Below are 15709 nucleotides of genomic sequence, written 5' to 3' on the forward strand. Positions count from 1 at the left end.
TCTGGAGAGACCCGCCTGAGATAAGCAGATAAGTCTCACTGAATAAGTGACCTCTTTAAAAATCACTTCCTCTTTTATGTGAAGCCATCTCTCACAGTCTCAGTTTTCCATTATTCTCTTATCGTTGTCTTTCTTCATTGTTTATTGTTTCTGCTCTATTGCTTTTATTCTTTTATTGATATTTATTATTTAAATTGTCATCTTGTATCTTGCATTTTGTACCTATCCCCGCCAACTTCACCGTAGATTTATCTTGTTTTGTTGGACCTTAATGATCGGCTTTATTCTGCTTTCTTGCTAGTCTGTAAAAGCCCTTTTGAAAAAGGGTGTCATTTAAATAAAATGTATTATTATCGTGCCATTTTATTATTTATGCCATCAACACTAATGCTGACCCTTTACCACCTCTGCCACCCACGTGCCTGTTCGTGCCTGTGGCTTTAAAAGCCTGATTTTCTTTCCTTTGCATGGGAAAGAGAGACCTTTTCTACCATATAAAACACATCTATCTTGAACCTGGCCACAGCAGCAACGTGCTCAACAACTGAACATTATAGACACAGTCAAACATGAAATCCAGATTAGTAAAACTTTACTGGCATTAATTTGATGATATTTTTATGTAATTTTTAAAGGTTTTTCTGGTGGATTGTTGACAGGAAATGTCACAACTGCAAACAACCCACAATTCTTCACTTCACTGAGGTCAGTATGAATGTAGTAGAGCTGTTGAGACCTACTGGCTGTATTGCACACAAGCTATAAAACACTTACTCTTTGGAATCTTTGACTTCTGAGAAGGAGAAACGTCTGTGTAACTTAATGCTGGCAACTCTTTCAAATTGTGTTTCCCTCTGATTGGGTTTTCACATCTAATACAGCTCTAAATATGTCATGACACTTTGTGAATGTTTGGCACGGCCTCATTCTTGGCTTGTCTTTGATTTCCAACATGTGCGGAGGCGGCTTACATCACCCCTCGCTGCTGACCCCCCCACCCCGTTCGCAGGTTGCATTAGGTAAAAGTGGGTTACCTCGAAGCAGATCTCCAGACATTCTGGATTAAAGCAAAAGATCAGAGTGGCTTTGTAATGAAATGAAATGGTGAAAGGAAAGAGCATTAAAGACAGCTGTAGTAATAACCATAATTGTGCCCTCTTTCCCCCTCCTCCTCCTCTCTGATCAACAGCTGTCAAGACTGCTGTTCAACAAGCAGGGCACTTCCTTAGCAACTGCTGTTGTTGATTTCCTCCTTGCCCCCAAAGCCTGAGCCAAAATTGCCCGTTGAAAAGTTGAACCCCCTCCTTCGTTGCATTCATTCAGTTTCCATGAACTCAGCCCTGCTCTTCAATTACCAGCCTGTGCAATGCATGACAAAACTCTCACGTCCGTCTTTTTTTCTTTTTGTAACTCTTGAGATACACGAGCTGCTCAGGGATCCAGCTGTTCTTTATGAGAGGCAATACACAAATAATTGGTATAGCCTAACAATCTGGAGGTAGGAGGAGGAATAATGACTGTGAAAAGGCAGAGGCACCAATGATTTACAGTGGATGGCATTTAGCAGCTGCAGTCCTCAGGGCTAGCAGGCCATTGCCAAGGCCAGTAATGGCTGGCACATCTGGTGCATATGGTGAACTGGAAATGCTGAAGACAACCACTCATCGTCTCGGCCAAAAGACCCAGTTTGACTCAATCTTGTTCCCAGCTGATCCCATTCTTGTCTTGGTTTAAGTCGAATTGCCTTGCCTTTACGACAAATCTTTGTTCCGTCTTATCGAACTCAATGTTTCCCACCCACTCATGCTCTAATTCCAGTATAGATTGAATGTTTTTTTGTGCTCTCTGGTTCATCTCCGACTTATAGTCAGTGTTTGACAGTTGGCTCCTAAGCTTCAGAGGTCCAGCATTTGATGGTTGAAAGAGAGTACAAAACAATCACTGACTACAGTGTAGCAACATCGATGCAAATGGAGAGAGTGGGGATCGGTCTATGATAAGGAATAATTTCTGCACAGCGCACAATACAGAGCTGGAAGCTTTGCTGCTCCAACAACAAGGTAGATAAACTGTGACATTTGTTTGTGTTTGTTTGTTTTGTTTGAAGAGGTGAATGAAGTAAGTAATCTTTAAAGGAAGATATAGCTGACAAAATGTCCTGCCTCCCTACATATTTCTTATTAAAACATAAAATAACCAACACACGAGCGTCATCTTAATATGAGCGTTTGCTGTAAACTATGACCTTAAAGCCAAACCCTATTATACCAGTGATTAGTTGCAACGTATCACATTAAAATTCAGAGAGCTGTTAGACCCAAATTTAGCTCAGCGGGGCTTTTTCCTCACAGCCTTTCCGTCCTTGCAGTTCAGATCACAAAAATTCAATTTATACTGCATCTTTTCAGCCACGAAACAGCGATGAGGTTATGAATCAGATCTTCTGCAATATCCAGGGGGAATATTTTTAAAAATACCAAATTAGTCTATTACTGACATACATTTAGGAAGACCTAATGTTCTGGCACAATTGTGAACAAAGAAAATTTGAAGCTGAACATGACAACTGACGAACAAAACGACTGCTGCTTCACCAGATATTTCATATGGATTTTTACAGATTCCTTAATGCAAGTAGAGCCCGAGCTCTAAGCGATGCCATTAGGTCATATGATCTGCTGTTACTCCTTGATGCCATGTCAGCAGGGCCTTGTTGTAGATACTGAAGAGCACTGTTTTCCCCACGGAGCCAATTAAACAAGGCACACTAGTGAGTTCCTGTTCATCAGTGGGGCATGAGTCACATTTCCATGGCATGCCTTTGACTCACTTTCTGTGATTTCTAATTATTTAATGACAAAACATATATATCAGCTTTGTATTACAGTCATTTTGCAACACACTCTCTTTCAGAACATATCAAGGACATGCATGCCCAGAAAATCAGTGCTATCTGCATATACCTAAGAGCCAATATGTTTTAGCTAGAATGACATGTCAGTTTTTCTAAAATTATGAGAATCATTCATCTTTTTTATTTTTGAAAACCAAGACGCTCTATCCCATTTTGATTTGAGCCAAGCTGCTGTTCAGTCAGAATGTAGTCTATACTCTCTTTTTTCATTCTCATGTCCTGCACACCCTGCTGTATGTTTTATGAGCTCAACATCTTACTTTATGGCCCTTGCGATAAACAGCTTCCATCCAGAAAGCTGCACTTTCTGAATGAAAGCACAAAAACCGGTCAATAAACAGTAAACCAGATCATCAAACCTGGAGCTCGGACACAACGTAATAAAATGGAAGAGGACTGGAAGACTAATGCACAACTGTAGTTTCTGCATTAGTCTTTCAAAAACATGGATTTCTCATGTTTGTGCACACACACGCACGTGCTCATATGTCCGCAAAAGAGTGATGAGCTCATTTGCTGTGTTTGTGTTTGTGCGTTTGTCGAGGAGATATAATCTCAAAGGATGAGAAATACCAGCGTGTTCTCATTTAGAGCTAATGGGTGGATGCAGAGATGGATAGAGAGGAGGACGCAACAAATGGCCGTGACCAGTGTGAACAGGAAACAAGCGGTCCTCTGTGCAGATGTGTAGTTGGCACTGGGTCAGCTTGCAGTTTTATTGCCCGCCCCCATCATCTACCCCACAAACACTCTCTACCCCACAGTAACAATGACAAACTGGATCTCATTATCTCCTTTGCCTTACGGGCACCCGTATATAAGCAACAATGTTCCTGTGAACCTACAATTACTCTGTGCCATTTAACTAAAACAAAAGAGACTTATGAAAAAAAAACGGTACTCGTGATTGACTGAGTGTAGGCGAGCCTTGCCAGTACTTTCAATTACAGAATGGAGGGGCTGATAATCAGACAGGCATTTGTGCCAGTTCTTTCCAGAGCAGGCCTTGAGTAGAGGTGTGTAAGATAACACGGTTTCGTAAAAATATCTGATTTTCTCTCTAAAAAGAAAAACAGAATTCGGGTAATTTTAGCAAAATGTTTGTAGAAATATAGTGCTTTTAAGCAACTGCAGGGGCCTTGAACTGGACCCATGGGGGAAACTTTATGGTACTGACCTGGAATAAATAAAGAGGCAGAATGAGAGAATGTAGAGTTCCTAAACATCCTTATTTAAATGTATTGGTTCCTTAATCCTGGATTAAAAAGCAGGGCAGAAATATTGAGCAAAGAGGAGGAGTAGAGGGGATTATTTTTAAAACCAAGGACTAAATAATTTATTTCTTTTGTCTGCTATAATAATCAAAAAAAAAAAAAAGCAAACAGTCTCCGTGGAGAAAAACATGCTAAATATTCATGTATTATTTAATTTGCCTTTATTTAAAGTGTGGCACAAACACCTTTTTTCACATTCAGAGAGGTTCATCATTGCTACATGCAACTTAAGATTCAAACAGTAAGGAGAAGGTGGTGGGTTTTGCCTACATTAAAACTACCGTTTTCAGGAGTCTTCAATTATTTACTTGGGGCTGCTAAGAGATTTTCCAGCATTAAAGTTGCATGTATATCAAAGAATAGCGTCACTGTAACTGTCTGTGAAAAGGGGAGAGCCAGACGACAAGAGGAGGCGAGCAAAGGAAACACAAAACCATTTTATTTCTACTTCAACAAACATTTCTTTCCCTTTTTAATATATTCACTCTGTTGCCATATTTGGCAAAGACCTTGACCAGGAATACCCTCAATCAGACTATAATGTAAATCTACACTTCTTAAGACTCGGTTGTTTTCTAAGTCTATAATAAGGAATACTGTTATGGTGTTTTTCATGGGCTTGGGCCAAACCAAATAGAGAGGGATGTTTCCAGCATAAACACCAGTCGGAGGCTCCCACAGACCACAAGGCCTTGGCTGAAACAGACACCCCAATGTTTCTTCTCAGAACGTCCTCTGCATCTGCTGGGTCTACTATAAGATGTCAAGACTATGGTGAGCAATTAGATGTAATTGAGCTGTTGAATTTTAAGCCATTTTGTCACTCAGATACTCTTAATGAGCAACTTTCTTGTTTCCACATGTACAGTACACATCTTTAGTCTGCAAGACATCATCTGCATTATGTCAGGGAATAAGTCAGTCAGTGTCTTGTGCTGTCACGGCCATGCACTGCCACTGAACTACTGGCTTCCCATTCGGAGTGAGTCATATTGCCTTGGGGCATTAGCACAGCTGTTGAATCTGCCATAAACCCAATGGCCCAACAGTTAATTGGCATAATTTGCTTACTGCTCAGCAAACAATAAATTACAAGGGAAGAGCATGTGGAATTATGTTTACATAAGATCGCAATCAGGGTTTTTTGATGACACTTACTGTACTTAATGAGTACATTAATTTAAATTAGTGATAGTTTTATATTATAATGATGTATTTTAGATGTGTGCCTGTGTTTTTTAAGATGGGGTGGAGCTGAAACTGTGACTCACCCAGTGGAGGGAGTCATGATGCAGCCTCCACGATCCACAGTCACTCTACAGCCGCACCCCCGTTCTGGCGTGTCATGGTTCATCCCAAAGTTGTGTCCAAGCTCGTGGGCCAGAGTGACTGCAGCACCCAGGGGGTTGTCTGAATGGTCCTGCAAAAGAGATCAATCACAAAACGTGCCGTCTTACCTCATCTCCCCTCAAACCTCTTTACCTCGTGATTCAGAGCTATCTCTGTATTTCCAGGCTAGGCATGAATCCATGAAGCAATATCCATTATTAAATTTGCTCAGTATACAGATCTGTCGCAGCAACAATAGCAGAAGCTAATTAAGAACAGACGTTTCTGATTGCATTCTCCGAGGAAAATACCAAATAACAAAAAAATTAACGCAAGCCAAATTGTTGTTCCCCACAGGAGCCACTGGAGAAACATTACTCAAAACAAGTGAGTGTAATTGCATATTGCCAAGATTAAACAAACAATTCTGTTGAATCTGTGCTTATCAGAGCATTTCGTCTGCTCGACACTGAGGCACAGAAATGAGCTATGAAAGCAGACTGCGGGCTGTCACCTTCAGCTCGCTCGTCAAACTTTGACAGAGGCAGATGTGCTGCTTCATCTTCACAAATAAAGACATCCTCTCGGCAAATAGGTTGGAAGACAAAGAAAAAACAAACGGCCTCGGTGAAAATCAGACACTCAATTTTGGCAGGACAGAAATTAAAAATAGACAGTGTTAGCAGATGCACAGTAAAGATGAATCTACAGTGGCACACAGAGTGAAACCTGATGTTTGCTGGGGATTTTCTGCAAGGTGTTCAAAGCATTAACCCACAAAGAGGGCATATAAATAATATACAGTAGATGGCTATCATGGATGCAAAGCTGTACATGTCAGACCACCTCACTTTTGGAGTCTCTCGTCACAGCACGTTATTTTGTAGCACTGTGCAAATCAAGCTTAGGCTGCTGAACTGCTCTGCTGGGGGCTTTTGAAAGAAACAGTCAGCTATTTTGAGTGCAATCCAAATGTGCAGCCCAGATTCATGCAAATAAGTTGGATTCTGTTTCCTGGAAAAACCCCATTCAGACTCATTTACCAACAGATGAGGCTGAGGAGCTCAGGAGGGCAAGTCACGCAACCGTCTGTGCTTCGTCTCACCACACCAATGAAATGACTATGACATTTAGGGCTGGTGAATTGAGATTCCTCATGTCTGACATGTCTAAGATTTAACTGCCTGGAGAGAGAGCAATGAGACCCACAGGGAAAGCCTAACTAATGAGTTCAGAGGTAGCTGGTAAATGAAGAGACACAACCCGGTCAAACACGGTCATCAGTGGCTGGGGGTTAATCCCCATTTCTACAGCCTTAAGTATGTGTGCATACAGTACACAGTTCTATCCTAATGATCCACTCCCTACTTTACCATCTGCAGGACAAGAGTGAAGAACCATCTGGCGACCAAACCTAACCAGCCAGCCAGGCCTTTAAGACTGAAATAATAGGATGACTTGTGCTAATGCAACACATTAAAGTTCTGTAATGATTCATTATTTATGACTTGCATTTTCATTCAGCTTGTGATCCCTTAAAATGTATTAAATGCGATTCAGTGGCGTTTCCCATGTATACCCTCCTCATACCCTTCTTAAAAACACACTTATTAGCCTACCATGACGATTCCTCCTGACTGCTCCGCTGTGCACATACTCATGATGGGTGCCATACCAATGGTGGTTCCCTGGAAATACACCCCACTGAAAATGAGAACACAATGGTTACTATATTGCTCAAATATGCAGCCATGCATGTGTTCACACTTCTGTCATCAAAGGCGCCGTTGAGGATTTCTGACCACTAGCAATATGCGGCGTTTCCTGTAACAGAAGATGATGTTTTGAAGACTGCTGCGGGTCCACCAGTGCAAATGTGCTCTGGCAGCTGCATTTCAAAAACATATATTAAGGCTTTCATACAAGGGCAGGAAGCATTTCATTTGCTTCTAATTTGTCGTGAATGCCAAATAAGCTAAAGCTTTATTCAAAATCGGGAGCATACGGCCAAGTTAGCAGCTGTGTGAAATTATACATCACCTTAGATAAATGCCCACACATCTCAGCTTACAGTTTTAAGTCTTTTACTGACAGACCAACAACTACTGTAACACTGCTACTGTTAATATCTTTCCACTGACTAAAAATGATATATTCGTTAAAAAATTCCACCTCATGTTTCTGTTAACATTTGTTTCACTGGCAGCTGTAACAGAGCCATTGTTCTCTGAATGTTTTCTTTTTTAGCCGTGGTTGTTTTGTTAACATTCATCTACCAAATGAGAGGGGTAACAACTGTGTAAAGACCCAAACACCCATCATGTCTCCTTGACAGCGTCTGTGTGGCTAGCATCTACCCACATACCGTAGGATGGGTCGTTCTGTAACTGGTGGACAATGTAGGCTATAAATAATGGTTAAAAATGACCTTTTACTTTATAATTTTGTGTTGTGTATTTAAAAAAATCAAATATGTTGTGCGCTACGGGTTTTGCAGATGTTTTAAAAGGTGGGAGTTCAATTTTTTGTAGTCATGTGTTTATTTTAGAAACTCTACACCACCCAGTAAACTGGGTAGCTCCAAAGAATAACCATCAACTGTACTACTAAGCATCTTTTGTTTAGTTGCGAATAAAGAAAACCTTTCATACAAAGGATTTATCCTAAACACAGGCATTGCATCTCTATGCTACAGTACCTGATTAGCTGGGCGTTGTCATGTGGCTTTTGAGGCAACAGCTTGACCTTTCTCCAGTCCAGGAACTCGTGCAAGGTAGTAAATGGGTCCTGGGTTATGGGACACTTGTCCACATCACTCCACACCTCCAGCCCCACGAGAGCCACACGGATATTCAGAGCCCTGTAGAACTAACAGTTTGGAGTCGGAAGCAGGGAGAGGGATGCGATTATAGATGTGTTTAATATTTTTGCCACTGTCTTTACTGCAAATTACCTATTAACCACAAATGCTATAGAAAAAGTCACTTAAAACCGAAAGTGGCTCTGTATAAGTCCTTAAATATTTATCAGCGTATGGCTCTCCAGATGAATAAATCAGCTTTTTGCTTCTGTTGTGTTTAACAGCCACCCATGGCACAATCTATTAAACTGGCTGCATCACAAAATGCCCAGCCAAGTTATGAAATTGATCATCCATTCATAATCCAATCAACCTCTGCCCGCAGGTCGGTCAATTCTCACCAGGCTTAATGTGACCTCTAATAAATCACAATCCACCACTGCATTCCCTCTTTGGATTCAATTGTTACCTTGTCCACGTAATTAGCAATCTCAGCCAGCCGCTGCTTGACTTTGTCCATGTCCTTGCCTTGCTTCTGAAACTGAACAATACAAGTAGAGAGAATGAAGCAAAGTGCTGCCATCTTGAATGCTTATTACCCTCAAAGATAGTATTTTGGACATATCGCATTATAGTGTAACACTGTATCAGTTGTAGAAATGTCTTCATGGGGTGCGCTCTAACCCCCATTCTTGCCACTGCTGCTGTAGCTGTTATCATCAAAAGGCTCCTCGGTAAAGGTTATGCTGAAAAGATAACCTCAACTGCTTTGTATTATATTCAGAATTTATTCAGGCTCTAAAGCATGTGACTTTGACCCATGTGTCTCAAACTAGTGAGAAACTGTTTCTTCTTTTAGCTTTCTTAAAAGGTCTAAGAGCCCACATAAGGAACGGTCTCATTTGTGAGTCAAGTGGTCAGTGATGTATGCAGCAGGATGTAGATGGAGCTGGAGAGCGAATTGGGGGAGCGAGTGGACGCATCAGAGCTGACACAAAGGCAGTGGTGGCGCCTTCTTATCTGTGTCTCAAGAGGAAGGAAGCTAGCTTGGGATCTGGTCTTTGAGCCTCTTTACTTTGGAAGTCAGCAGGAAGATGAAGAGGATGATGAGACGTTTGACCTCTGCTTACCTCTCGGTTGTCAGCCACAATGATCAGCTCCACATACTTGGTTGTAGTCTGGGCATGGCGTTTATGCTGCAAGAGATAAATGAAAGGGAGTGGACAGGCAACAGTTGGATGGAAAGCAGAAAAGGATGAAAGATGGAGGAACAGGAGATATGAATCCAAGAAAAGAAAATGACAGAGGAGGTGGAGGGTGCAAATAACAAAACAATAAACCAGGGGATGAGAAGAAAGGAGTAGGAGGAGAGGGTAGAGAGAGAAGGATGTTAGTAAGGAGCACTTTACTGCAGCTTTCTGGAAAGGGCAGCCTAAATTCAGCAGGTGGCCACTGGAGATGGCTTTTCACCTGAACTGCACTCTACACAAAAGGCAGCAGAAATGAAAATCAGCAAAAAACAATCAGCTACGCTTCACATCTGACCCAGTAAGAGCCACTAAGGTCACACAAATCTGATAACACTCCAAACGAATCGCTATTGCTTGTTTAGTGCAGTGCTGCATGGTCTGTTGGCACACAATATAAAGAAATTAATAGATTTTCTCTATAAAACGTAAAAAGATTTTTGATTTGCTAAATAGATATAAAATAAAAATTTCAGACAAATTTATGGGGATTTTACCAGCTTTTTTTTTTTTTTTTTTGCACCCAGAGGATTCTCCCCCAGATGGTTATTATAAAGAATGCAGGTTTAACCCTCTGGGGTCCAGGGTATAATTGGCCGTTTTTGACTACTTTTGATTTTACCTTTATATTTCACTTTTAAAAACTGTTTATCTTGCCTTGTTTGGAATCATTATTTTCAGCTCAACCTCAAATATCTGAAATTGGAGTTCTTTTTTCATTTTGACATACTATATTAGCACAATTGATCTAAATTCAGACAAAAAATTTAAAATCTGAGTAGAAGAAAGGTATATTTTTACTGTAAAAACCGCAAACATGTCTAATGAATCATTTTCATAACTTGAAATGCAAATAGAAATTGCACAATTCTAAAAATTATGCACAAGTTTTGCAAACAACAAAGTTATATGGTACTATTTACCTAAAAATACAGCCAAGGCCTCAGGCATTTTTATATAACCATTTAAAACTATTTACAGAACAATCTGACTGTTGTCAGACCTGCAGATGTATCAGATGTATCAGGTGTATCAGTCCAGTTTTCCACGCGCCGGCGCGTCCGTCGACCCCAGAGGGTTAAGTCACTGGGCAGGGAAGCTACACCCATCGTTTATATACAGTATATTGAATATTCAGCTCTTTTTTTGTGTGGTCAGAGATTGTGAGTGTTCAACCTGTTTTGAATAGACAGGAAAATGGTGTGAAACTAAAATGAAAATTTTTGAAATAATATCAGTTACAGCAGCGAGTATACTTAAGACACAGCATCAAGTCTTGTGCCACCCCTGATTTCTTTGTGTTTTGGTAGGAAAATGAGAAAACAAAGTACAGCGACTTATTGAAACGTTTATAAATGTATATGGAAATACAAAATATAAGGAAAAAAAGGCTTAAAAATCAATATTTAGTTGATCACCTTTATTCAACAGATGCTGGATCAACGTTTTCTGACAGGTCTTTGTGGATTTCTGAGAGCAGTAAATACTGCTGTAGATTGTTGTTTAGGTCTTCCACTCCACTCTGCCCAATTTTCTTAATGTTTTTAAGGACAGACTGCACACCATGCCCAGATATGCCAAGTTTTTGGCTAATAGCTCCTTGGGAATCACCTCATTAATACAAAATGCTACTTTATGTCTGTGAACCTATATTCCTTTGGCATTTTTCATAGATTGAGCTAAAGAAAAAGAATATAAATTGTGTGTTTTGTGACAGGCTGCTAGTAACAAAATGCCTTAAGAAATGATCTCTGTTATGTCTAGACACAACATTGGAGTCATCCCTTAAATTAGGTGCAGTTTTTAATGCTTGAATAAGCATTAAACAGTACTTGAGTCTGACTCCTTGGAAGTAAAATATAAAGAATAATGGCCTGGCTGAGGATTTTTAAAGGTAAAATTGTTATTGCTAAAATTGTTAGGCTGACATTTTAATACTAAACAGGAGTTTCCAGTCCTATTTAGGTTATTTACCATTACCATTACTGCTGATTAGCAGTAAATTGAAAAACATTGAATGGAATGTCGTTAGTGTTTGGGCATAAATTGGTTCATTAAAATTTTGATCTAATATTTATGAAATGAAACTTATAAAATCACCATTGTGATGATGATGCAACTTCTATAAATCCAATTGTAAAAGAATTCACAGCCTGTGGTCACAAAGTACATACTGATCACATGCTTTGGCATCAACTATTTGATACAACACGCGGCGCTACAGTCTGTTTCACCTGCATATAGGTACACACATGCACACAATCTTGTTCTTTCCACTCACACACTTGCAGATCCTGCGAGCTAAAGGTTCTGACTTCACACCATGGCCCTCTTTCAACCTGAGCCTCTTTATCCTTGCTGGCCTGGCAGCTTGGATCCTCTCTGCTCTTATCTGCCTCCTCCATAGATAAGCCAGGATGGGCAAGTGTGCTCTAAATACACCCTATGGTGATTAAGTCTCTAGGAGGCCACTGGGGAGGAAAAATACACACAAATACTGTTCTTTCAACTCAGTGAAGAGCAATGTTGTTCTGGAGGAGAATCCAGTCAGTTAGAGTCATAGGTCTAAATGTACAAAAGATACTTTCTAGCATCTTTATCAAAATAAAACTGAAACTGCTATTGGAAGAGGAAAACACTGCTAATCTAAAGTGGAAAACAAACCTGTTATCCTATTTATAGCATCTATCTTATCTAACATATATCTGGAAAATCTGCACGACACACCCTTTATTGATGAAACTTCCACTGGTGTGCATAAAAAAAACTCAACCTAGATAATCAACCTATAGGTAATGGAGTGAAAGAAGGATGCCGATGTGGTATACACCCTCAACCTACCAAAGGAGGTGATGTGATGTCTGTAATTAGTTTAGGCTAGCATGTATAAGCTCATAGTTCTTTAATATGAATTAAAGCACACTTCAGACATGACTCATCCATGTGCTATGATCTGTTTCAAGCATGAAAGACAAGACACTCAAATCATGGTCATTATGGATAGTCACATTTTCAACATGGGTCCTTGTTAGAATTCATGTTGCAGACGTGCTGTTCCTCTCAGCAAGCCATCATATCTCTCTACCCTTTTCAGCCTCATCTGATGTTCATCATCTAAGGGCACTCTTGTCAACACACCTTTTAATCTTTAGACCCTCAAGCAGGGTACTTTGCAGTTTATCAAAGCTACAGTGCACACCTCTGTGCCCCCGTGTAACATGCTGAGATGAACCTGCATGCCTTCTGCTAAGTACAGCAAATAAGGCTTTGTGCTTTTTGATGTACTTCTTCTCTCTTTGCTACACTAAACTCTGTTTATTACCATACTCTTTGCTATATTAACAAGACTGCTTGCTAAGCTCTTTCGCCATTAGTTAGACATTGATGTCTAAAACATTGTCTCCTCTGTTTTCACATTTTTAACTTGACAATGGGGTTGCGACATTCGACATCCTGATGAATAAACTGCATCTTAGTGGAGATGATTTGCATTCTAATTCTGGCATCTCTTAGCATATAATGAGTGTTAGGGACATAGTGCTTTAAATGAGAACATTTTGATCCAATAAAACAAATAAAAGTTCATTTTTCACACGGGTATAATCCATCTGAACTTCTAAATTGCGTTGTTGTCAGGGTTTGTTCATTTGTGCTAAATCTTTGTACTCCTCTTAAGATTTAAGACAATGCTTGCCACTAAAGCCAGCGCTATAATCATTTGCAGATATCAAGCTCTACAATAAAACATCAGAAAATCCCTAATACCGGAGAAATAAATAAATATAACAATGTGAAAACACAGGATGTTTCAGCCAGTATACCCATATGTTTGGTCTGCGTCCCACACTGATCTCAATGAAATGGTTGCAAAAATAAAAATCAGTTTTAACTAAAGCCCTGGAAAGTCCCTCACATTTTTTCTGCATTATGATTTTAGTATGTTTGCTTAGCCTCCAACTGGAACATCTGTTTCATCTTATGCACCACCTATATCCGAGTCCTTCCCTGTACTAATCTGCTTAATCAGCCATGTTTGTCCACTCCTGCTTTACCTCACCCCAAAGATAAAGATGACTGGAGTTTATGTTTTTCACTTATCAGTGCTCATCATCTGTAAAGCTTATGCTTTCTGAGGTTAGAAACTCCCCAGGGCCGTGCCCCTTGTGATTTATCTCTATGCTCAGTGTTGTAGCAGGGGGCAGAGTGGGATGGGGTTTCTTAAAAGCAATCTCTTTAATTCTGGATGGTCCTGCTGGAGGCCGTAAGCACAACCCAGCAGTTTCATCTCACATTAAGAGCAAATGCTATTGCTAAACAGCGAATGTACTTTTTTCACAGGCTTTTTTTTTTAAAACTGCTCTCCTAACACACTCCAGAACATCTGTCAGAACAAGTACCGGCTTCAAAAATATATATATCCTGTCACTGTTCAATTCTGCATTTTATATTCTCTGAAGTCCAGAAAATCAAACTGAAATATTTCTCTCTAGCTAGTTGATGCAGCTGGTCATCTTTACATCTTTTTCAGAGCCTCACGTGATTATAATATCATCTTAATGCATAAAGAAAAAACAAAAAAACAAAGTGTTAATTTCTTACTGGGAACTGTAATGTTCTCTATGAAACAGAGAGAGTTTTGCCTGTGGTAACTGCTCTGTGAAGACATATTTAATAGCTAACTACTAATTTTAGCATACTGTCATAACCATCAGTCCCATAAAGAGGCTGCACAAAAGAACTTGAGAGACATTTTTTAAAGGGGTTAATATATCATAGAGTGCTATGAAAAAAAATCACCTCTTATTTCTATATATTTTGCTTCCAAGGAGCCAGACTTCTTTAATTGTTTAAAGTAGTCTTTAGCAACAGTTCTTCAGGCCTTATCAAAGGTCTTTTATCTCATCTAAACATTTTGCTGAACCTGACCATGTTCAGAAAAACGTACTTAACACTGACCTATGAATCATTCAAGCCTAAAAAGGCTTGAACGGACTCAACCATGAACCAGGATGAACCAGTGTTGTGTTTACACATAGCAGACAACTTAGCAAAGAGCCCATTTTAAGTTTCTTTCCATTTATTTGGTTGAATCTACAAAAAATGCCAAAGATAACACAATTATCTTTGATTTTCTTTTGGACCAATAAGGTGGTTCCCCAAAAGCTATTAGCTAAAAACTTATATCTTGGCATGGTGTTCATTGTGTCCTCAAAAGAATTTCGGGAAACTGAACCAGTGGATGGCAAGTGAAGCAGTTTCCCACAGCAGATGAACCGCATCCAAAAGTCATGTCATTAGGAAGGGAAAAGAAATTTAATAAAAAAAGACCTGATACAAGACCTAAGAAATGCATCTGGTCGTTTAATTAATCCACATACTGTTCACCAAAGCTTCATCTGAAATGATCTCAGCATGAACAGTTGCTGTAAATAAGCCATTCTAATGGAAGGAAAACTGAGAGAAAAGTCTGAGGTAGCCAAATCACACATTAACTGCACTGAAAATCAGTGGTACTATGGAGTGATGAATCTTTATCGGGAAGTTAGAAATATTTTGGTTCAAATTGTCTTCAATATTGTAGAGCGGGTTAGGAAAAGGTACAACAATGAGTGTCTAGAAACAAGTTAAAAACATGGCGGAGGCTCTGTCATAGTTTGTGACTGCATTTCAGCCAGTGGTGCTGGAGATTGGAGGAAAATTGGTGGAATTATGAATGCAAAAAAGTACCATCAGATTTTGATCCACCATATAATACCATCTGGAAAGCACTGATCCCAAACACACTTCCAATGCAGTAAAAGCATACCTAGATAGATAGATAACACACACAATGGAAAAATACTGGTTATTGACTGGCCTCCCCAGAGCCTGAACTGCAATATATTTGAAGCAGGGTGGGATCATCTTGACAGAAAGCGGAACAAAAGGAAGCCGACATCCAAAAATGAGGTTCGACTATCCTTCAAGAACTCTGGAGAGCTTAGACTAAACATTGCAAGAAAGCTTACCTAAGGGCGTTCAGGCTATGATGAAGAAGAATGGTAGTCATACTAAATACTGACCAGAAAGCTCACTAGAACTGTACAAACTCTGGTTTTGCCTTATATACTGTATTTACATGTGTTCCTATAAATCCCATTTTCCC

At 39.7% G+C, this 15709-nt stretch overlaps 1 protein-coding gene across 1 annotated transcript in view; it reads right to left on the reverse strand.

Annotated features, from left to right (window-relative positions):
• The window catches only part of adam12a (ADAM metallopeptidase domain 12a), an 87352-nt gene that overhangs the window by 15048 nt on the left and 56595 nt on the right, over positions 1 to 15709 (reverse strand). The window contains exons 7-11 of the mRNA XM_085360882.1: positions 9448 to 9513; positions 8787 to 8858; positions 8216 to 8385; positions 7137 to 7221; positions 5460 to 5608 (exon numbers count right to left, since the gene is read on the reverse strand). Of these exons, the coding sequence (XP_085217008.1) occupies positions 5460 to 5608; positions 7137 to 7221; positions 8216 to 8385; positions 8787 to 8858; positions 9448 to 9513 (542 nt within the window). The remainder of the gene's footprint in view (positions 1 to 5459; positions 5609 to 7136; positions 7222 to 8215; positions 8386 to 8786; positions 8859 to 9447; positions 9514 to 15709) is intronic.

This window comes from Diplotaxodon limnothrissa, linkage group LG8, assembly GCF_057381915.1.
Source record: "Diplotaxodon limnothrissa isolate DT_005_m linkage group LG8, D_limnothrissa_male_GT1.1, whole genome shotgun sequence".
Classification (NCBI taxonomy): domain Eukaryota; kingdom Metazoa; phylum Chordata; class Actinopteri; order Cichliformes; family Cichlidae; genus Diplotaxodon; species Diplotaxodon limnothrissa.